The sequence below is a fragment of the Babylonia areolata genome, chromosome 11 (genome assembly GCF_041734735.1).
Source record: "Babylonia areolata isolate BAREFJ2019XMU chromosome 11, ASM4173473v1, whole genome shotgun sequence".
Taxonomy (NCBI): Eukaryota; Metazoa; Mollusca; class Gastropoda; order Neogastropoda; family Buccinidae; genus Babylonia; species Babylonia areolata.
Window position 1 is genome coordinate 15,628,676 of NC_134886.1, and position 24,775 is coordinate 15,653,450.

Below are 24,775 nucleotides of genomic sequence, written 5' to 3' on the forward strand. Positions count from 1 at the left end.
ACAGAAAAGATGTATTACTGAAAAATAAATTATATTATGGATTATTTTGCTTTTCGTTGAAGTACTTAATAAAAAGAGAAGTTTTCAGTCATTCTTATTCCAATCCAAAATTTCTGCAGTACACAGCCAGCATGGCCGACAGCGGCTACGAATCTGTTTTATGTGTGAAAAATGAAGTCTTTGTATATAGAATTCCTCCGCGCCCGTCGAATAGAGGATACAGGTACAGAAGAATAGCTAGAATACAACCATCTTCTAATTTTCGGCAATTATTTATTCGCAGTTTATGCATATTCCCTGATTAACAGAGGAAGCCAGGAGAGAAGGGGGTGTGCGTCGTCTGATATTCAATTAGTGTTCAGGAATTGGACCTAGTACAAATTGTTCTGCAATGATTCAAATTTGGATAATTTTTCTTAACGAAATGAGTAGATTGCTTACTATTTTGGGGAAGGAGGGCGGTGGTGGATGGGGTTGAGGAGGGGAAACAAGATTCATAAATGACACTCTGCAAAAAGGCTTAGAATTCAGGAAAATACAAAACAAAATAAACCAGGAATTATTGTATGCATGTGTAATGTTTATTATTTGATGTTATTGTTACATTTTTTAATAACAGGATTGGGAAAAGGAATAAGAATATGATTGACTATACAGTAAACAGACAGACAGAGACAGACAGAAAAGTCCTTGGACAATACTAGAATTCCATTATTTTTCATGCTTATGTGATAGGTAGGTATATGTAACATGTTTTTTGCAGGTTACTAGCAGCCTTAGATAGAAGATGCACATGCATGAAATGCTTAATACAGAAAGCCAGTTATATGTTACAATTAATACAGAAAGCCAGTTATATGTTACGTTTCAATCGTTGCTTTTCCTCTTTTAATTGGAAGCTTTGCTATTGTTTGGTTAAACCCTTTTACTAGTTTAAGCTTTTTAAGGTCTGCCTGTGCAGCCCTCCAAGCCTGGCATGTTTGGGCCTGGCTGCATCAATGGGGAGGGATGCTTCACTTCAGACACAATTTTATAGCAACCACTGAACCATTGACTACCAAGTTTCACATAATCATTGAAATATAATTTTGACAGAAGGTGCTGAAGTCTCAATACAAGGGATGCAATATTCTACCTGTAATCGTTTTTTAATTTTTTTTTTTTTAATCAGAAACAGAAATAGTAAAATGCCAGGTCCTGTTGTTTTTGAAGGCTGTGGGCTATCTTCTTGATTAAAATATCTGCCACTTTGACCAGACCTGTTGTTAATTTCATCTCCTTCACTTTCCCAAGAATTTTCGGATGAATTATAAGTAAAATCATCATTATCTGGGTTGAACTCGCTGCTCGAGTCCATCATGATTTTATCCGAGCACCACCTTTGCCATAAGCCTTTGACATTTTGCCATATCAATGTGGAAAACCGGACACACACACACACACACAATTTTGGAGCAAAACTTCACGTGCCTGTGAGGAAGGAAGTTAAGTTCCAGTTACTTCCCATCCCTCACAGTTTAATGTATAATACTTAATAGTGAGCTCACAAACTGGTTTAGGTGAACAGGTTTCTTCGCCTGACTGCTAGGTGGGCTCAGGCAGAAAATGGCCATCAGCTGTGCCCACCTAGCAGACAGATGCAGCGTTGAATGGGTTAATGTGTTGGAAGCATTACTTGATCAAGACTATGCCGGCTAAATCAGGACTATTTCAACTATGGTTTTAACTCTATAATTAGCAGAACTGGTCTAACCTCAGGTCAGAAAAAAACATGTTTATAAATATATTACAATACACGTATTATAAGAAAAAAAGAAAAAAAAAAAGAGTATCCAGGCTTTTTGGCTTTCCTCTCTATAATGCTCAAGATGTACATTTTTATTTATTCCTTAGTATTTTTAATTTGTTGGGATTTGTCCAGAGCCTCAGAATGGAAACTGGATGCCCCGGACTGGACAGGTCGACTGAGGGTGGTGGCTGTCAACAAGGAGCTCTTCATCAAACTAGAGGACAAATCAACAGGTCTGTGGGAATCTTTTGATTAAAATAATGTTGCGGTAGTAGTTGTTCAGTTCAGTTACTCAAGGGGGCGTCACTGCATTTGGACAAATCCATATACTCTAGACCACATCTGCTAAGCAGATGCCTGACAAGCAGTGCAACCCAACGTGCTCGGTCAGGTCTTGAGAAGAAGAAAAAAAGTAGTTGTAGTTTTCATAATAGTGGTAGTGTCATAGATTGTGTGTAACATTAATCCTGGTCCATTATATTATTGTTCAATATATGACACAATGTCTACCAGTACCCGTAAATTATATCACTTGATTATTGCGTCTGGGTGTCTGAGAGACTGTAAATTGTTGCATGTGCATGTATCTGTTTTTTAACATGGCCAATTTTTATTTGATAGATTTATTTCAGTTATTTGACTTCATTGCACCTTTCATGTTATTATGTATTTAATATATATATATATTGATTTGATTTATTTTATTTCATTTCATGTTGATGTTTTATACAAACCCAGGTTAGGCTCTCAAGGTCTGGCCATTGCATTGGGATAATGCCCAGGTCAGGCCTCTGGTCCTTTTTTTTAATTTTTTTTTTTATAGCAGATGTGGTTTTGCATATATTGATCACTCAGCATGCTTTGACACTTCCTTGGTACTGAAACTGTGAAACTGTGTACCTTTCTGTATCTGATTTCAGGAAAAGTGCACAGGCTGCTAAAATGACCCTTGTCTATTGTATCATGTCACTAAATTTATAAATGGTGTGTGCATGTGGGTGATTCTGTTTGTTGTTGCTGGGGTTATTTTTTGGTGTTTTCTGTCGGTTCATGCTATTTCAGTGGCATTACTCTCTTGCAGGTTATTAATGCTATTTCACTGGCATTGTCCTCTTGCTGCTCATTCCAAAGCCCCCATACAACCATGTCCAGATTCATCTACTGCTGTCCCAGTGCTGGCAGACACTAATAACTCTATCTAAGAGAGGCAGCCATGAGGCTACACACCACGTACAGTCATATGTCACTTGACATTGTGGTACAGGTCTTCCCATTTTAGCCGTTGCTAAAACAATCCTTGAAGGAGCAGTTTAGGGAGGGAAATGGAGGGGAAGAAAAAATGATGGATTGACAGCAGTGCAGAATGGATGGGAAAACCATTTGTAGAGACCCCTGCTTTGACACATAACTGACAGACCTGGAGGAATCTGGTGGGATGCTTCTTCTGTGCGTCCCCCCAAGGACTCTTCACAGAGTTAAGGGAGAAGAGGGAGACAATGAGATCTAAGGAGAAGCTTACCATGGGCCAAAAAAACAACAACACAATGAATCTTGCGTCTGGTGGGGTTCAAATCCACTTCCTCCCAGTCATCAATATACGACACTGACCACTTCACCATGGCAGCTGGTAATTGTGATATAATTTGATGGTAATTTTTGTGTGTGTGTATCTGATTCCAGGTGAACTGTTTGCACAGTGCCCTGTGGACATGTATCCTGGCATTGCTGTGGAAGCCGTCATGGATTCCAGTCGCTACTTTGTTCTACAGATCAAAGACCCAAGTGGTAACAATTTATTTGTTGTTTTCCAGTTATGTTGCTCATACCTGCCAGTTGAACCATGTGAAAAGACTGTTCACTGACGTTTACAGCCACGTCCTTTTCATGTACCCTGTCTGGCCTTCATCCTATTGTCTTACACCACTCCTTTATCTCTCCTCCCCCTCTTCCCAAGCTATACAAATGTACTGCGCCATTACTGCCTTTCACAGTCGCTCACTTAAAAAAAGATAGATAGATACATTTCTTATCATCATAATACATATACATAATCATCTGCACAGCCTTCAAAGTTGTGAATATCAAATGATTAGGACCACTGTCTTTGCAGGACACAGTTTCAGACAATTTATTAGCTTATGAGGCAAACCAACTTTTTTCACATACACACCATGTGGTCCACTTAGCAAAGCATTGTCAAGAAGAAAGGGGTCTTCCACCTGGCATATTCTCATTTAAATGGTATGTTTATAATCCAGACACACTGAGTCTGTTTATGTTCATTCAATCAAACTCTTCTGAAGAAAAACTGGAATAGAAGCAGGACATCAGTGGACGTCTTGTAAGCACTATGGCAACACTTTGTGGAGGTCATCAGCTGATGTCTTAGAGGCACTGAACAAGTTAAGCTTTTGATACAAATTACTTGGTGCTGCAGAACACAGACATTTCACATGTATACGCACATGTGCTTAAGCACCATCAGATTTACAGAGGAAACGCACGTTTGACAGACTGAAAACCAGTCAGACATTGTTGCAGTGTACTTGGAAACAAAAAAATAATGTGATTTGTATGTGTGTGTGTGTGTGTGTGTGTGTGTGTGTGTGTTTTCAGGGAGGAGTGCGTTTATTGGTATTGGGTTTGCTGACCGGTCGGATTCTTTTGATCTGAACGTGGCTCTTCAAGACCACTTCAAGTGAGTATGTTTTTGCTTGTTGTGTTTTTCAGGTGTATGCCTTGGATGAAAAGTGAGTGAGTGTTGATGTATGTGTGTGGATATGTATATGTTCACATGCATATATCATAATTTCTGTCTGTCTGTCTCTTTAGATATATATATATGTTTTTTTGGTTTGTTTGGGTTTTTTGGGGGAGGGGCGGGGCAGGGGGGAGGGGGGGGGTTCATTTTTTAAATGGCGGGAGAGATGGCGGGAACAATGAATAGTAGGTTGCCCACTGTAGGAGACTCTGCATCTAACTCATCTCTGCTTGCCATGGCCCTCTTCCTTCGCCTTTCCTGTACTTTGTCATCAGAGTTTGTTAAGAAGATGTAAATCAGCATCAAGTCCATTACTCATGGACTGCTTGAAATTGGTTGTGTGTGCACATGCATGTGTGCGCGTGTGTGCATGCATGTGTGTGTGCTTACGTGGGCAAACGTGTGTGTGTGCAAGTATAAGTGTTAAACACAGATATAATCAGAAACAGAGTAACTTTCTTATCCCAGTAGAGAAATTACCTAGGCTGTGTCTATTATGGCACCGTACAGGTGGATAAAACAAGAGCAGGAAGCGGAGAAAGCAGCCACGGAACTGACCTCCGGCCCCAAACTGGACCTGGGCTTTAAGGCAGGACAGACCATCACACTCAACCTGGGGGTATGTATGTCACTAGAATAATATCTGTACTGCATAACTTGTGCATTTGTTAAGGGGTTGTTTTTTTGTTGTTGTTTGTTTTTTTTATAACATTTTTATTCATTTTAATTACACCTACTGTACTGTGACCCACTGGTGCAGACTCTGGCAGTGCAAGCTTTTTCTTTCTTTCTTGTGTACATATAAGAGAAGAAAAACCAAACCAAACAATGGGAAAAATAAAACAAAGAAAGGAAAAAAAGAATACAGACCCCCCTAAAATGAATGAATGAATAAGTAAATGAATAAATAAATAGACTGATTCATAACATCAAAGAGCACAATAACAAATAAATAGATGAAAAAAATGCTTATCATTATCAGTTATCCAGTCATCATAATCATCGTCTGCAACTAAATGTCTGCATTTTTTCAGCTTTGTTAGTAACAAAAGACCAAAGTGGCTGAGCTGACAAGGGAAGAGGAAAGCTGCAGTTGTACACGCAGTTTGAATGGACAAATTATTAGTTTGCTACACAAGCAGTGAGACTGACTTTCACAATGACATACACAACCATCACCCTTATACTGGGAGTATGTCACTCATTGGAAGGGGAACCAAAAAGGAAAATATCTGTACATCCACAGAACTTGTGCATTGGTTCTGGTTTTTGTTTTAAGCAGATTTGGTTCAGCCTATGGTGACACACAGGCCAATTTTCATGCTGTGACGCCTCATTTCAAACTTGAGTTGCAGTTTCAGTTTCAAGTAGATGTCAAAGGGTGTGTATTCCAGTCCACATCTGACTTTAAAGAAAAGAAAAAGGAGCTGATGCCTGACCTGTGCATAAACCTAGTGCACTGGTGTTGAGTGCCAGAGAATTTTGTATTTTTAAATAAAGTGCTCTTCCTTTGCCAGGGAATTTTTAGGATTCAGGGGTGATACATTATTTAATTACACATACTTAACTGTGACCCAACTAGTGCAGACTCCGGCAGGGGTCTGACATTCCTGTCCTGTGCAAACTACTATCCGCCTATGCAGAGAAAACGAAAGTACTATGGCCGATAACCTCCCGGAAGTAGGTAACCTCCCCTTTGTCCCCCTGGCTAGCACCCTCTTTTTCCGGCAGCCATCATGACTCCTGTTCCTGTGCTCTTCATATGGCTAAGTTTTTTTTGTATTTTCTGCCTGTCTGTCGATTCTCTGGCGTTCTTGTTTTTTGTCAAATTATGCCTCCAACCAGGTCACATAATTATGTAGCTCGATTGGGAAATTGTGCTAAAATTAAGGCACGATCGCAATTGATTCGCTGACACTCTGGGCCCTCTACTCCTGGCCCTCTGAACAACGCCAACCCGCCTCCTCCTCCACTTCCTCCGCTCCCTCTGGTCGACTCCAGACCTCCACCACCTCCAGCACCTCCTCTGGTGACTTCTAGAGGTTTGTTGCCACACACTCAGGTCAGTGTTGCCTTTAATGTCATTTTTATCGCTCCGCGAACTCACTCGACGCGATCCGCGTTTTCTTGGCCCTGCCAGTCGGCAGTGTACGAGTTGTCCTCCTCTATCTCTTTACCCATACCCACAGTTGCACCAATGGAATGTGCCACAATCCCTTTGGGGAAACAACACCACCAAAAAAAAACAAAAAACCAGCTTGTTTTGGATCCGCACGTTAGACTGGGCCCTATGTGCGATGCGTCCGTGGTGGCGGCCGTGACATCGGATCACGCGACCCCCCACGCGGCATGCCTCGACCGTCTTGGATCCAGTGGCGACCGAGGTGCATAGGGATGCCCTCCCCTGGTGTAGGGAGGAAGGTGGACCACTAGGGGACACGCTTGCCCATACGCGTGCACCTCCCTCCTTGTCCAGAGCACCAGATCCAAGGGAGACAACCCCTGCTTTGGCACCCTTGCCGTTGACCGCCGCAGTTATTTCCCTTGCACCGGCACTGCTCCTCGCCTACAGTGCAGGTGCGTGCATGGTCCCACCAAGCTATGCGGTGATGACCCCATCTGCCACACCGCCATTTGCTGCTGTTTCCCATCCACTAATGGCGTCTCAGCAAGCTGCTCAACCAAACAATCAGCAACTCATCGCTAACGTGCTGCAGCAGTTATGCACCACTCTGCTTCCCCGTGCCACACCTTGCGCCTGCACCGCCCCTCACCCACAGAGCAGGTACGTGCACGGCCCATTTGAACTTTGGCAGTGCTGGATTCTTCTGCCCCATTGCCTAACTCTGCTGTTACCCAGACTAATATCAGCACTTCCACGTTGGAGTGCCTCTTAATAACTTGATCCTGCCTCTCGGCAGTGCTCGGGCCAATCTTGTCTATCCCTTTATCCGTCAACACACAACAGCTGAACGTCGGTCCTCTCGCATGAGCTATTCATGAGGTCGGACCGCCATTCAGCTACAGGGGGATGCACATCCCACGGCAAGCTGACGGACTTGTCACCCCCTCGTCCACGACGCCCATAACACTGGATTACTGCGCCGTCATGCCACATGCCCTGACTGTCTCGCGTCCGATGGCAACCGATTCGGGTTGGGATGCCCACGGCACTAAGGGACATTATAATTATTCCCCTTGCCGTTTTCACCAGTGTCAGTTACGGTGGCATCAAACCACGGACTCTCACACGCAGCATGACACTCCTCCCTCTACAGCGAGGACATGTCGCACCAGGGGATATGTGCTCTAAATGACGCCATCTTTTTCCATTTTTGACGATTATCAGCGCCAAGGGAGGCAACTCCGCATTTGTAACCTAGGCGGTTGAAGCTGTAGTTACTTTCACCAACACAGCACGTCACTCCTGCCCCCCGTGCTGCCCACCAGCGATGTTTTCTTTCGGTTTCTCATTGGGTCCTGATGCCCATTCATGGACTTTACACAACTTTGCATAGCAACTGCACCTTTCTTGCTGTTTATCAGGCTATTAGCCACTGAACTTTGGGGTTCTTCATCCCCCCACACTTGCACACAGTCTTCTGCAGGCAACCATGCCTATTACCATTCTCTTCCGGTTATACACAATAACAGGAAATAAATCACAATATTTCCCTTTCTATTCTTTTTGATTTCTTATCCAAAAAAAAAAAAAGTAAATAAATAAATAAATAAATAAAATGAAATACAATAAAATAAAAAATAATGTGTGTTTATGTATATATATGTATGTATGTATATATATATATATATATATATATATATATATATATACCATATCTTGCTACATCTATACACATTTCTATTTACACTTGCACCTCCTTGCATTGACGCTCAACCGCGCTCAAGTGAGACAACCCTGTAGGGTATGTGTTTCCTTCCCTTCCTGTGATTCGAAGGGCTCTCAGTAAAGTGTGGATTCAACACACCGACCCGATTTTCTTTGCGCTACATTTATCAGCACAGCTGTGGTCTACAGACCTCTCCCACAATACAGTTGCGGACCTCAGTCTTCTTCGCCTTCACCAATATCCTTAGGTGACACAGTACACTCTACCTTCATCGAATTCTACTTCTACTTGAGGGATGTCTATCGCTTTAGGGATGATGGCTCAAGAGGCGTTGCCTCTGCAGTGGTCACACAACAGGCCATCGCAGCGCACTGGCGATAGAACAGAAGGATTGAGACTTGATGCCTCCTCAGCCAGAGCACAGGAAGTCAGAGCATGGTCCTCTTCTCTTGCCTTAGCGCACTCAGCACAGCTGCAAGACATCATGGATGCTGCATACTGGAAAAACCCTGCTACCGTCATCGACTTCTACCTGAGAGACGTCACATGCTTGCGGGATGATGGCTCAAGAGGCGGTGGTAATTGCACAACAGGCCATCGCAGCACACAGACAGTAGAACAGGCGTGCCCTCCACCTTGTCGCATTATTCTGCACTAGTTGGGTCACGGTTAAGTATGTGTAATTAAAAGGAAATTTTCTATCTAAAATTACGTTTAAATAACATACTTACCTTGACCCAAATTCAAGACCCTCCCATCCTCCCCACTTCCTGTTCTCCCTGCTCGCTGCGCTGGTGATGGCATATTGCCGTCAAAGGAGGGCGCTAGCCAGGGGGACAAAGGGGAGGTTACCTACTTCCGGGAGGTTATCGGCCGTAGTACTTTCGTTTTCTCTGCATAGGCGGATAGTAGTTTGCACAGGACAGGAATGTCAGACCCCTGCCGGAGTCTGCACTAGTTGGGTCATGGTAAGTATGTTATTTAAACGTAATTTTAGATAGAAAATTTCCTTTTTGAAGATCTCGTTTAAAAACAAAAAAACAAAACAAAAAAAAAAACATCTACAGGAGATACTGAAAGCAAGTGATGTTTTTGAAAAGGAAAATGAATAAGTAAATACAGTATGAAATGAGTGGTACATAGAAGGCAAGTGATTGCAACAAGAGAGCATGTACTGCAGGATTTGTTGCAAATTTTTTATGGTTTTATTTTGAGCAGATGTGGTTCAACTTTTGTTCACATGCATGCTGTGATGCCTTGTTTGAAGCTGAATCTGAAATTATCATTATATAATTGTCTGATTTCTCTGTCAGCCTATCTCTTTGATTTCCCTATAAACCTGTTTAACCAGTGTCTTTATCAACCTGTCTATCTGATTACTGTGTCAGCAATCTATCTGTAAACCTGTCTATCTGTCTGTCTGTCTGTCTAATTCCTCTGTTAACCTGTCTGTCTGTCTTATTCCTCTGTCAACCTGTCTGTCTGATTTCTCTATTAACCTGTCTGTCTAATTCCTCTGTTAACCTGTCTGTCTGTCTTATTCCTCTGTCAACCTGTCTGTCTGATTTCTCTATTAACCTGTCTGTCTATATGACTTCTATATTAAGCTGTCTGTCTGTTTGACCTCCATATCAGTCTGTACGTCTATCTGACCTCCATATCAATCTGTATGTCTATTTGACCTCTGTGTTAATCTGTATGTTTATTTGACTTTATGTCAATCTGTGTATTTGACCTCTGTATCAAGTTGTCTATTTAACCTCTATATCAAGCTGTATGTCTATTTGACCTCTATATCAATCTGTCTGTCTGACCTCCATATCAAGTTGTCTAACCTCTATATCAAGCTGTATGTCTGTTTGATCTCTGTATCAATCTGTCTATTTGACCTCTATATCAAGTTGTCTGTTTAACCTCTATATCAAGCTGTATGTCTATTCGACTTCAGGCTGGATGTTTATTTGACTTCTATATCAACCTGTCTGTATATTTCCCCTCTACATCAGCCTGTCTATTTGCCCTCCATATCAGTCTATCTCCCAGACCTCCATGTCAGCCTTTCACTTCTGTTCCTCCCCCCCACCCCCATGTCTCAGAACAAGAAAGGAGACGCAGGAGGAGCAAGGTCGAAACCAAAGCCTCGCGCCATGGGGGGCATGCTCCCCCCGCCACCAGGTGGGTCAGGGGGCATCAAGCTGCCCCCACCCTCAACAGGGGGAGGGAGCGGGGTCGCTGGTTCCGGCTCTGCTCCGCCTCCCGGAATGCAGAGCGGGGTTGGGGGTGGGGGTGGGGGGGCCTCCGCCTCTTCCGCCTCCTCCATCTCTTCCTCCGTGGATCTGTTGCTGGACCTGGCCCCCAGTCCCAGCCAGTCCTCGGCCCCTGCCCCCATGGCCCCTCCTCCTCCCGCCCAGCCCCCCACTGGGGATTTGTGGGGGGATTTTGCCGGCGCCAATAACAGGTGAGTTGATTTTTTTTTTTTTTTTTTTTTTTTGGGGGGGGGGGTGGGGGGGGGGGGTGAGGGGGTGGAAGTAGGGAGTGAATTTGCCTGTGTCATGAACAGGTTAGTTCAGGGGGTGGGATGGAAAGAGGGCTGAATTTTCCTATGCCATTTACAGGTGAGTTGAGTTTTGGGGGTGGGATGGAAGGAGGGGTGAATTTGCCAGTGCCATTAACAGGTGAGTTGAGTTCAGGGTGTGGGGGGTAGGATTTTGCTGGCACCAGTAACTGGTAAGTTGGCTGTGTGGAATGCCAGGGGCTCTTTCAGTAATCAATAGTATTTTCATCTTCTAGAATTTCTGTGTTGGAATTCTTTTTGTTCTTTTCCATTGCTCTCTGTGTTTCTGATCAACAGTTACAATGCTCATAAAAGATGACAATGAAAATGATAATGATGATGATGATGATAATGATGATGATGAGAAATATCTGTGAAGAGATTTAGTCTTGGGATCACTCCAAATGGGTTTACACATGATTGGTGATTTTTCTCCCTTGTTTTCAATGATAGATTCTTTAATTTCAATTAAACTCTCCCATTCAGTTGATATGTCAACTGATCCACCTATTTTGGTCCTCCATGTCTCTGAACGAACTGATTTTCATGATCTTCGTCTGCTGTCTCTTCTCCACCCTTCATTGTCAGATGCTCATTAACTCTTTCACTGCCAAGTTTCTGTGTGGAAAACACTGCCCAGGCACCAAATATCTTAGAAACGATGCTCTCAGTCACAGGCTTCGGTTCATGTCAAAACAACACAATGGACTTGTTCACTTCCAACTCGGCCAGGGAGCAAAGGTTAGTTATTGATCTACTGGAGGGGAAACTGGCTGCAGCTGTCAAGCATTGTTACAATGTAAAAAATGGTCTTATCAACATGACCCTCAATGTTGACAAAAGTCACCTATGGCAGTGCACTGTCCAGTCAAGTAAAGTTGCCTACGGTAGTGAAAGAGTTAACTCTTGGTGTTCATCTGAGTCACCCAGTAGTCTGCAATGACTCACAACTCTGCAAACCAGAGAAACAGACAGAAAGATAGAAAGAAGAGAAGAGAGAGAGAGAGGGTGTGTGTGTGTGTGTGTGGGGGGGGGGGGTTGTTGGAATGGTCAAGGTCTAAGGTATGTCATAGGTTTTTATGCATGGATATGCCCATACCTGTGCCTCACTTTCTTCTTCTGGTTTCTGTCTTTTCAGGATCTATGGGATGGATAATGATATCAATTTTCATGGTGGGAAGGATCAACATTAACAGTGTTTTTCAGCCCTGATACGGTTCTGTCGCTTAAACAGCAATAGTGATAATAACGATAATAACAATGATGATGATAATTGATGTGTTTCAGTTCTGCAGCCCCAGCATCCAGTGCATCCAGCAACGCCAGCAACTGGGTTCAGTTCTGATCAGCATGGATGGAGGCCAGTTGTAAAAATGATGAGCGTGTGTCTGTTTGAAAGCAGTAGTGTCTGTGTCATACAGCAGCAGAGAGTGCCACAGGTGCAGTGGTCTGTGTGAAAGTGCAGTGTAGAGAGTCGCTTTGGTGTGAGGTTGCACACCAAATGTTTAGTGTATGTTTATACACCAGTGAATAGTTCATCTCACGAACATTGGTAGATGGTATTAATGTAGTGATTAGTGGTAAGACTTCAAAACTTAAGAGCTGTTGGGGTTGAGTTGTTTTTTGTTTTTTTTTCTGTGCTTGATTTAAACTGCCATGCAGTATGGATTGTGTCTGTAGATGATGATGCTGAACATGTTTTAATCAGAAAAGACAATCTTGTTATTTTACCATTGATGAAGTTGCAATATTTTTTTGTCATACAGTTTTACAGCATAGTACTTATCACATTCGGTGTTTGAATCACTAGATTTCATGCAGACTGTAGGAGTTTGGTATTGTAAGAGTTGAAAAGAAAATACTATCATTTTTGGTTTTGCAAGATCATGTTCATGTCAGTGATATACAGCATGGATTGTAAACTGGAATTCTTTTCCAGCAGTTCCAGCCCCTCTCCTTAGCGCTTTGTTCACAATTCCAGCAGCACACAGGCACCACACACAAACACACACACACACACACACACACACACACACACACACACACACACAGTATATATGTTTATGTATATATACATATATTCTTCCCCTTTCATTTAAGTTTTGCTGGAGTGTCCAGTGTCATTGGAGTTGTTTTTTTTTAACAAGCCAATATTTCAATCTTTCAGTCATTCGTAAAAAGACAAACCGTTTAGTCATTTGTTAAATGACAAACAGTGTAATTAAGTGGAAGATAAAGATGATGGAATTGTTGATAGATGCCAGCTGGCATACATGTTGAGGGCCCTGCAGTCAGTTTTCCAAATCTTACTGACTACAAGGGGCATCAGACTATTTGGAACACATACCCTCCATTAGTGCTAGATTTCCTTTATCCAACAGGGCTTGGAATCTCTCCCTCCATCTGTAGAACCCTCTTCCCTCCCACCCACCCCTCTCTCTCTCTTCTTTTCTTTCTCTCTCTCTCTGTCTGCCTGTTTGTGTCTCTCCCAATATCTACAATATGAAGACTGAAATGTGAACAGATTCTGTTGTTACTGATCATTGTTTTGGACACTAGTAAGCATTCCATGTTGGAACTGTGGCCATTTCTGTTGTATGGTTGAGTTTTTTTGTTGTTGTTTTTTTCCCCACAAAAAGGATTCACATCCTGCTTGCCATATCATAACATTCCTGTTGTTCACACAGAAAATAAAAAATATGATTTTGTCATATATGTATGTATTTGAGGGGTGGTGGTTGGGGGTTTGGGGGAAGAGTTACCTGCAGGAAGTGGGAAGTGATTTGTTTTGTTGCAAGCTTTCTTTCTGCGTGAAGGAACCTGATCAGTGCATTGGGTTCGTGCGAAGATCAGGCATTTGCCTTTTTAATTTTTGAAAAGCTTTTCTTCCTTTTTTTGTTGTTGTTGTTGACACAGCCAATATGGTGTAGGTGTAGCACATATGGAACAGTCAGCATACTTCGATGCCTCCTTGAAACTGAACCTGAAACTTCTACTTGAGGAAGATTTGAAAAAAAAAAAAAAAAAAAAAAGGATTCAGCAGACATATGATGCAAAACGGTGATGGGCAACCCTTGTATTAAAATCTGCCATGGCTGCTTACTGGGTACAGTAAATGTTTCATGTCTCCATGAGAAGCAAAGTATAACTGAACAAAAGGGAAAAAAGAAAAAAAAGAGAGGAACAGAAGAAGTTTTGATCCCATTTGTAGTGACAAAATCATTTGCAGAGACATCTTGCATCCCATGTTCTGTTGTTGTTGTCTTCTGAGACAACATTTATGATTTCAGTATCAGCAGTTGAATGGGAAAGGTTTGTACTGCTCTTCTTCCAGGCGTTTGACATGTATGTCTTCATATAAGCAACTGTAGAGAGTTAATTGATGTTCTTATTGTGACACAATGTAAACATGTGTCATGTTAGTTCTGTTTTACATAGTGTATGTTGGTACATACTGTGTTGTTTTCTGTGGCATATATTTGATGGTGTGCAATGAAGTGATATTTTTTATTATTTAGTGATTTACTCAGAATTGTGCAATATGAGTGTGCAGACACTTGAAGTCAGTTTTGATTTTACAAAGGGGTATACAGACAAACTGACTGGCACATTATGTCATGTGTATTTGCATTCAGACAGACAGTATGCAGACAAACTGACCAGCACATTATGTCATGTGTATTTGCATTCAGACAGACAGTATGCAGACAAACCTAGGAAAATGATCAATATGTTCAACTCGTTTTTGTTAAATATATCAGCATTCCATGTAAATCATATGATAATATGCATGAAAAAATAATGTATTCTTTTTGTCTGTCTTTGATAATTTCTTTCATTCTTTTTTTGTCTGGTCTTTTTTCTTTTCTGTCCATCATGTCTTGAATAAATCTTAACCCAAGTTGTGTCAGAAGATGCAGTAGTTAACCATTTTCTAGTTCTGTGCAAATTTAGATGTGCACAATGAGAGTAGTTTGTATATATGTATCAACCGTACTTACCAGCATAGTATGAGAATTGCAGTGATAATGCTAGAATGTGATAGAGTGTGCAAGAACTAAGTGGATATGTACAGTTTTCTGCTGTGATATATGTTTTTGTTTGTTTAAACTGAATTTGTTTTCTGGTTATTTGGTTCATCATCATGATTTTGTGTTCGTTATTGGTGCAGGGAAGATACTTTTAGTTTCTTGTGTTTCAAAGGCCATTATGATGTATACATTTATGATATCTCTGTAATGTTAAAGTTTACAATTGACTGTGTCATCTTTTAAAATATACATGAGAGCTGTCTCAGTTCTCTGTGTAGTTCTGTTCGTTTTTGTTTTTGTTTTTTCATGTGTGTGTATGTGTATGTGTGTGTGTGGTTATTGTGAGTGTATGAGTGTCTGTGTGTGTTGTACATGTTGGTGGTGGTGGTTGAGGTGTGTGTGTGTGTGTGAGTGTACCACATTTATATGAACGCCAGCTCTATGAGATAAGGCCAGACCTGATTCACTGCCTCACTAACCACGATCTTGTCTGTGACCCACCCCCACCTATATACCCCTCTCCTGCACCCCTTCCCTTTACTTTCTGCCATTTCACTTCACATCAACAAATCATGTTGCTCATTGCCCATCCCACTGCAAAAGGGACATTTCAGGGCTGCACACTCATCACTTCTTGATAACAGTCAAAAAGAAACCAAAATAATTTCAAAAGTTAACTGAAAACGTTAAAAAGACCTACTCACCCATGTCTCACTCATTCAAAAAAAAAAAAAAAAATGAAATAGTAATAAATCGAGTGACAAATATTTGAAAATGGACCAGCCGCCGTGGCAAAGTGGTTAGCGTCGCAGAGATGGGCTATTCAGCCTGTGGCATCCGTAAAGTGCAGTGGATGACTGTGTGGCCCCAGGTTTCACATTTTTTTTAAGCCCATAGGCAAGTACTCTGAAAGTACTGGATGGATTTAACCAGGTTCTGGTACATGTGCTTTTTATTTTTTATTTTTTTTCTAATCGTGGATTTCCTGGACCTCTGTCTGAATTGTTTCCTGCTTTTAACTTTTGACATTTCTTTTTCTCTCAAACACTATTATATTTGTTGTCATATGTGAAGTCTTTTCTTTTATAAACATTTTACATTCACAAAATGTGCCCAACCATCTAAGCATGATAGGAAACTTCTCCATACACAGTACGTGTGTCTCTTTTATTTTAGAAATCAAAATTAAGGCAAATATATATATATATATATATATATATATATATATATATATAAGTAGTAAAAAGGAATATAAGACAGTGAGAGTGAAGGAGATAGATTGATAGATAGATATGGACAGACACACCCCACCATTACACATATTATATATAGAGAGAAGTGAATTTTCATGGGCGTTTAAAAGAAACAACATGGGGAGATGTCCCAGAACTTCCCCCAGGGAACGTTTCAGAAACCCGAACGGTCTTCCGGGGGACGTTTCAGAAGGACGTTTCGAACGGTCGTCTTCCGGGGGACGTTTCAGAAACCCGAACGGTCTTCCGGGAGACGTTTCAGAAAACAGAATGTTCGGTGTCCATGGCGGGAAAGCGCAAAATGACGTGAGCACAGTTTCTAGCCAGCTGCTGTCAGCAACTGGCTGGGTTTGGTGTGAACGTAGCGTTATGCCGTGGAACAATAAGGGTTAATTCTCTCTCTCTCTCTCTCTCTCTCTCACCCCACAGGATTGAGATGGAGAAAGAAAATGAGGTGCACTTTGTGCTATCATGTTCTGTCCTGTCTAATTTACGAGTACAGTACATACCATTGAAATAGTTTGTTCCCAAGTCAGTTTAGATTGTCGTTATTTATGGCATCAGCGCATGAACAAACTATTAGAAACCTAGCTATCAATTTATCTGTATAAATCGTTTAAGTTCCGATCTATTCTTATGTCATAGTGTATCTAAGCACGACTGACATATGGACGACGAGCGATATTAACCAAGCGTCTATGAGATATTACTTAGCGCGTATTATATATTATTTAGGTGTATAAATGTCCATTAAAAACAGGTATGTTTCATGATATGTTTTATGTATTACCTAGGTGAGGGTATATTACTTAAAAGAAGCTATGATATATCTATGTTAGCTGAACGTATGTCATTTTGCAATGCACGATACGCTGTCTATGAAGAATTTTTGACACCCTTTCAAAAGAAGCATATACACAAAGGAGAAAAAAAAAAAAGAATGATTTTTGCTGCATGAAAACCCGAACTGTGTGAAACTGCAGCAGGGCAGCACTTGAACCTGACTTGATCATGACAGTAACTGATGGACGAATTAATCAATCAATTAATTAATTAATTATTAATGAGTGAATGAATGAGTGAGTGAATGAATGAAAACAATAATGACAGTTACGATGACTATCTTCTTTATCATCTTCCAGTGATGATAACGATAATCTTTGTCATCATCATCATAAATGATAAAAAGCAATCACATCATCATCATCATCATCAGTGTATTAAACAAAAGAATGAAACTGATAAAGAACAATTTTTATGATTTACAGAATGTAATGTATCTGATCTGATCTGATTTGATGTGATTTTTTTTTTTTAATTTTTTTTTTTTTATCTTATCTAATGCTGACAGTTGTAGTCGAAGCAGCAGCACCAGCAGTGGACACAGTTCAAACTTGACCAACACCAACACCAACACCATCACCAACGCCACCATTATAAAAACAAATGCAATAACTTGTTTTTCGTGTGTTTTCTTTCTGTCTGTTTCGCAACAAGTAAAGCTTGAGCTATATTCGTTGCCTTTCCATTCTTTTCACTTCTTCCCAAGACCTACGTGTTAACACGTGAATAGTAGAGACCAAACAATAAAGTGTCCCAGTGAAGAATGTGTGTGTGTGTGTGTGTGTGTGTGTGTGTGTGTGTGTGTGTGAAATAAATCTTTTCATTTAAAGTGATATAAGAAGGCGATTGTGTATGCGCTACGTGGTGACACAGTTATAGCAGGGCTGATCTGTTTGTTAAACCTCTTATTCATCTCTGTTAATCTTTTTCCATTCTCGTCCTCTTTGTCTGCCTGTCTGTCTGTACGTCCGTCTGTCTGCCAACATGAATGCCTCTAAATGGTATTTTCCAGAACCTTCCATGGGTGAATTGTTTTGTGCTATCCTTATAGAAAAGATTCATATACATATCGATTGACAACGGCAGCTGTTGAATGCCTTCCAGCTGCGCTAATTGCCTGGTTACTAGCAGCTGCGGTTAGCAAACACGCACACACACACACACACACTCTCTCTCTCACTTACGCACGCACAAACACATGCGCGCGAGCGCGCGCGCACACACACACACACACACACACACACACTGCAGGTTCGTTACAGTACGGTACGGTATGGGATATTTTTGTATGATACGCTATTGATGCTAGTATCAATGAACAAAATCAGAAATCAGTATTTTAAAACAAAGATCATTTATATACATCGTGACCGTGTTACGCTCCACTGATCGTTTTGGTAAAACCAGACAACATTTCATGATTTCCCCGTGCACGTGTCCATTTCATGCATCACTGACCGTCAATCATGCGAGTGCAGCGCGGACCACGTGTCGTTTGCTCCTGTTGTTTGATATGACTGTGGAAAAACACAGTTGCTGCTGCTGCTGTCATCGTCGTCGTCAATTTTCACAGGTTTTACTGTTGCTGCTGTTTTTCGCTCATTTTCCACACCTCCTGTTTCTTTTCTGCTTAAATTGATCACCTGTCTCTTCTGTCAGTGTCACGCTGCCTGAATATATCAGCTGGAGCATGCCTTATGTTGTATGCCCAGTGAGATCTTTATCATTTGTTTTATGGGTGGCAGATTCCATTTTATGGAACTTCGTAGCAGTTACATTGTTCATGGACGTCTGCCAAAAAAACACACGGTATTTTAAGTTATATTTGTTGAAAAACGCCTTCCACCTGCAGCTAAGAATATTTGAGCTAATCCGCTGCCGTTTGAATCTGCAAATATATGGTAGAACCATTATAGAGAGGAGGGGAAATTGGCGATCCCTGTAGCAGTCACATAAGACGTTTGAGAGGTGCAGGCATCAAGCAGCCACCGAATCGGTGGACCACAGTTCTTTCCCGCACCGCAGAAGCAAGCGCTGACTCCGAACTCCAGGAGCATTCCCCAAACGTTGTTTAAACTGTACATTGTCGAATGCGTCCTTTGGGTCAATTATCAAGATCTTCGTTCTGTTGTTTTTTGTTTTGTTGTTGTTGTTTTTTAATCTCTTTCCCCCCTGAATCCTCCACACTTTTCATAGGCAGCAAAACTTGCATTTTACACTTCCCTGTAGCCACTTGGACTGGAAAGATGAATGTTAGTGTTCAAGGTCTGTTGCAAGGTAAGAAATGTGTCTCGTGCAACAGGTTCAAGCTACCCCCAACAGGGTTTTATCCCGGTGTAACACCCCAAAGCTCTCTCTCTCTCTCTCTCTCTCTCTCTCTCTCTATATATATATATATATATATATATATATATATATATATATATACACATAAATATGTGTAAGTGTGTGTGTGTGTGTCAGTGTGTGATGGTATGTAGAGACTAATGTTTGCTGTGTAATGATGATCACGGAAAACACAGCATAGTCATTACTGAACTTTTTGTGCAATGCTGAAACACTGATTCATTGCTGACTCACATTACGGAGTACTCGATACACAGGAAAAGGTAGAAACAAAAGCAACGCAGTACAGCTGAAGGACATCAGATCTACGATGTGCAAGTGTCACGTACGTGCGTTTGTCGAATACCACTTGGGGAAATCACTTTTTTCGGAAATAACTTTCCTCTGTTTTGTGGAAATCCTGATCAACTCAGTTGTCTCTAAAATTTCCTCAAGTACCATGCCAGCACAATGTGTAGACCTGTGTAATTCCGTTCTTGTGGATACACAGGAAGAAGTTCTGATGCACGTTAAAGATAACGTTACATAATATGTTTGTATGTGTAAGTCGGGTCATGGAAACACGAACAGATCTCGAAAACTGAATATGGCTGCGAAAATGACTAAATAAAACTTCTTCGTTCGTGGGCTGCAATTCCCGCGTTCACTCGTATGTACACGAGTGGGCTTTTACGTATTTGACCGTTTTTACCCCGCCATGTAGGCAACCATACTCCGTTTTCGGGGGTAAATAAAACGATTATGCACGTTGCAGTGCAATTTTGCGCACCTGGATCGGATCTCGATTTTACTCGAATGTGCCACACTCTCGCATAACATCAACGAAGTAAACAGGTAAGTTGCCCACAAAGGTGTCTTTTGATTCAGACTCTCCAGACGTGCACAGAATGGAAGAGACTTCAACCGTTCTGAACACTTGTTCGATCTTTCTCAACGTCAGACAGCTACTTTCAGCGGCATGCTCCAGGATGCGGATGGTGATTATTGTGGCGAAATGTTCGACATGTTTCGAAGCTATGCTAAATCGAAGAGACTGACGGAAAAGTATTTGAAAAAAAAAAAAAAAAAAAAAAAAAAAAAAAAAAAAAAACAACAACACTCAACTGGCACCGTATTCCGCCGCAGTTCACAATAATATTTTATTTTCATATAGCGCTATAGCATAAGCAAGCTCTAAGCGCTTTACAATCCAGTACCTAAAGTGAAACAAGAAAGCATATAAAAAGTAGTAGAAACATAAAACAGAATAATTAATATTATAAAAACACAATACATAAAACTCACAAAGTAACATACTATCAATACTACAACTCCAACACTCACACTAACACACACGCACACACACACACACACACATGATTAAACGGCTGAGATTACAGCAATTTTCACTTAAAATACATACATGTAAAAAGGAACATAATTGCAATCTGCATGCCATAGATTTTGTAAAAATTGTAAAATAAAATTTTGGATAGAAAAGGTAAAAGGGGTAAAAATCGGGTCATTCTCCCTTTCGAAACACACCACCACCATCCATCTATCCACCCCCATTCTCTCCATTCTCCCATCACACACACTCACATTGCCATGGGCCTGGGACAACAGCACTATTTGAGTTATGACAAGTGTTTTTTAAAGAGAAAGTTTTAAGATTTGCTTTAAAAGTAGATAGATGAGTTGTTTGTCTGAGAGCAATAGGCAGAGAATTCCAAGTTGTTGGGCCGAAGACGGAAAATGACCTCTTTCCACAGGAGTTAAGGAAGTATCGGGGTACAGTTAGCTGGAAGGAATCAAGAGATCTCAATGTGGCAAGTACGGGTTAACAAGCTCAGAAAGATAAGAGGGTGTGGTATCACAATTCAGGCACTGAAAGCATAGACAGGCAACTTTATATTCAATTCTGGCTTGAACAAGCAACCAATGAAGTGTCCGCAGGAGAGCAGTAGCACTCTCTCTCCTCGACCTTTTAAGGACGAGTCGAGCTGCACTATTCTGTATTTTCTGGAGCTTGTAGAGTTTATTATTGGGAAGGCCAGCTAAGAGAAAATTACAATAATCTAGGCGGGATAGAATGAAGGCAACAGCAAGTTTGTTGGCGGCATCAACAGACAGGAAGGGGCGGATTTTACTAATTTTACCAAGCTGAAAGTAAAGAACTTTACACAGATGGTTCACATGAGTTTCCATCGTGAGGGATGAATCGAGGTAAAAACCAAGATTGCGGACAGAACTAGAAAAAGAAATTTCTATGCCAGAACAAATGATAGACGTTGTATTCATCTGCTTAAGCTTATTTTTATTACCAGTCAACACGAGTTCTGTTTTGTCATCATTCATTTTTAGTTTGTTTTGTTTCATCCACTTTGCTACATTTTCTACACCAGTTTTAAATTTAGAAGCTAAACATGGAATTTCAGAGGGAATAGTCGAATCATGCAGTTGAGAATCGTCAGCAAACAGATGATAGACAATACACAAGCGACGGTGCCTCAATGTAAGCGTACATCATTTCCTTCCCCGGCTGGGTACCAAATTTTGTTGTTTCTTTTTTCCACAATGTTAGTCTGCAATGTGGAACTGCAGAGCAACAACAGTGTCCATTATAATTTTATTTACATTTTTCTGGATTATAAGCTGCAGTCGCGATTTTTTTGCAGAATAATAGAAAACCACAAAAACCCTTTTTAGAGTGACCGTTTTTACGAAAAACTAATGAGTCAAGCGACCGATGACCGACACGAAACCTAAACTCTGTTTATCTATTTCATCGTCAACTGGCCACTATGTTCAGACTGTATTTTTCTGACGTTTATGTAGTGTACACACACACAAACACACACACACACACACACACACACATATATATATATATATATATATATATATATATATATATAATAAACCAACTGTGACCCTCTACCCATGAAATGAGTCGCTTTGCACCAGAAGTCGAATTCTAGTTATTTATATATCATCAATCTGCAATAAAATGGCTATACAGCACACACACACACACACACACACACACACACACACACACACACACACACACACACACACACACACACACACAGAGTTTGAAAATCGGATGAATCTGTAAAAAGTTATTGTGATTTGAAGGTCCGAACTCGTGAAAGTCACGAACCGAGAAATCAAGGCCGAAAAGTTTGGAACATGTCCATAGCAACAACATGAACTGAATTAGGGCTTCTAATGTCGCTAATGCAACCCAGTCCAGTTCTATTGCCGTTTTCCAAGATCATTCTGATACACACTTTAATGATTAGCCGAAAAAATAATGATTTGTTTTGAGTTACAATCGTTGTTTATGACAAAAACATAAGTTTAGATTCCTGTGTGGAGGTTTCACAGCATGTGGGTAAATCCCTGTGTGCACTGCCACCATATTAGTTATGATGTAAAAGTACACTGGGAAACAGAGCAAACGAAAGAAAGAAAGAAAGAAACACACACACACACACACACACACACACACACACACACACACACACACACACATATCCATGTATGGCACACACTGTCATTGTCATCGTTTCATGAATGCGGGTACACGCAACTTAAATCTTATCGGCAGTGCACGTCTTATCAACAGAGATACGTCCTGAATTAAAGACACATGGGACTTTTTTGTAGAAATAGAAACACATGGTCTTTCCATTTTTTTTCTCCCCCAGACTGTTGATGTGCGCTGTATGCAGTATGGGGACCTTTAGGTTGAAGAGAATCGGTCAGGCTGTTGGAACGGGTGCCACAAGTTTCACTTACATGCATTTCGTCTGCATTTTTCTCCAAAACCAGCCCCCTCCTGTTTCCATCATGCTGTCAGCAATGTCATTTCGCCTCGTGTACTCGTGTTTTTGTGTGTGTTTTTTTTCGCCTACATGCGAGATCATGTTTACATTCTCTGACTTTTTCCACTGCTAAATCAGTCAGGCCATGGATGGATATGGATACTTATGTAGCGCCTGTCCTCGGTCAGAGACCAAGCTCTAAGCGCTTTACAAACACGGGGTCATTTGCACAACAGGCTGCCTACCTAGGTAGAGCCGACTGACGGCTGCCATTGGGCATTCAACATTCGTTTCCTGTGTCATTCGATCAGATTTCAGGCACACACACACACACACACACACACACACGCACGCACGCAAGCACGCACGCACGCACGCACGCACACACACGTTAGGTTTCACGTGTATGACCCGTTTTGTTTATTTACCTCGCCATGTAGGTAGCCATACTACGTTTTCAGGGGTGTGCATGCTGGGTATGTTCTTCTTTCCATAACCCACCGAGCGCTGACATGGATTACAGGATCTTTAACGTGCGTGTTAGTTGATCTTCTGCGTGCGTATACACACGAAATATGTTCAGGCACTAGTAGTTCTGCACACATGTTGACCCCGGAGATCGGAAAAGTCTCCAGGTGCGGTGGGGATCGAACTCAGGAGACTCGGGCCATTATCAAGCGCTCTAAGCATTTAACCACGGCGCCCGTCACCCATGCATGAACGTACTGTTGATATAGTGATCAGCTTTAGTGATTACAACATTGAAACTGAAACTAAATGTGCACATTTAGTCGTCTGAACTCTGAAGCCGCTGATGATCATTTGTGAGATTATACACATCAGGACAGCACAGAATTTCTTAGAAAAAAACAACCCAAAACAACAACAAACAAACGTGTAGGAAGCCTGCCATTACTGCACAGCTATAAATTTCGCTAAAACAGGAAATCGAACACAGAACACGTCACGTGGGACATGTCTGCCTGACACGTCAAAGACACTCGACGCTTTGACACGTTATTATCATTGGCCATGTGGTTTTACGACATGGCTGAGTGCGTCAGCATATTTCTATTGCATAACAAAATGTTTAAAAACAAAAGAGGCAAGGCCTTCAAAACTCAATTATGATACACTTAAAAAAATCTAATCGTTAAAATGTGTTCTGTATTTGTTATTATAAAGCTTCGGTTAAAAAAAAAAAAGTCCTGAAGGCAGATTCGAACCCCTCATGTTCGGGTGAAAAGAAACTGTCTTACCCAATACACTATCATGGCTCCTTAACTGACGTTCACAAATTTAACATTTAAACATGCTTTTTTAAGGGCGATAAATTGATTGCGGTATTCGCGGTGAGAACGCTGTTTAAATCATATTATTCTGGTGTATCTTGGGCATTCATAAAATCTTTAAGGACAATTAAAAATTCTTTTTAAGTCCGCGGTAAAGGAGACGTAGCTGTCGCCGCAATCACACTGCAACATTTAGCCGTTTTCTCTGGATCTAGATAGCTGTACAAGTTTAGTTACACCCGC

The 24,775-nt window shown here is 41.2% G+C and overlaps 1 protein-coding gene across 1 annotated transcript; it reads left to right on the forward strand.

Annotated features, from left to right (window-relative positions):
- The first annotated feature begins 121 nt into the window (after window positions 1-121).
- On the forward strand, window positions 122-15,263 carry LOC143287569 (adaptin ear-binding coat-associated protein 1-like). Its single transcript, XM_076595664.1, has 7 exons — window positions 122-223; window positions 1,922-2,022; window positions 3,470-3,574; window positions 4,406-4,487; window positions 5,061-5,169; window positions 10,498-10,859; window positions 12,243-15,263. The coding sequence occupies exons 1-7, from the start codon at window positions 132-134 to the stop codon at window positions 12,298-12,300; spliced, it is 909 nt and encodes a 302-aa protein (XP_076451779.1). The 5' UTR covers window positions 122-131; the 3' UTR covers window positions 12,301-15,263.
- Window positions 15,264-24,775: the final 9,512 nt, after the last annotated feature.

Excerpts from the sequence above, each read along its gene's own strand:
- LOC143287569 (XM_076595664.1), top strand. The coding sequence starts at position 132 with ATGGCCGACAGCGGCTACGAATCTGTTTTATGTGTGAAAAATGAAGTC. Across the intron at positions 2,023-3,469 it reads ACTAGAGGACAAATCAACAG|GTGAACTGTTTGCACAGTGC; the intron begins GTCTGTGGGAAT and ends ATCTGATTCCAG. Across the intron at positions 10,860-12,242 it reads TTTGCCGGCGCCAATAACAG|TTCTGCAGCCCCAGCATCCA; the intron begins GTGAGTTGATTT and ends GATGTGTTTCAG.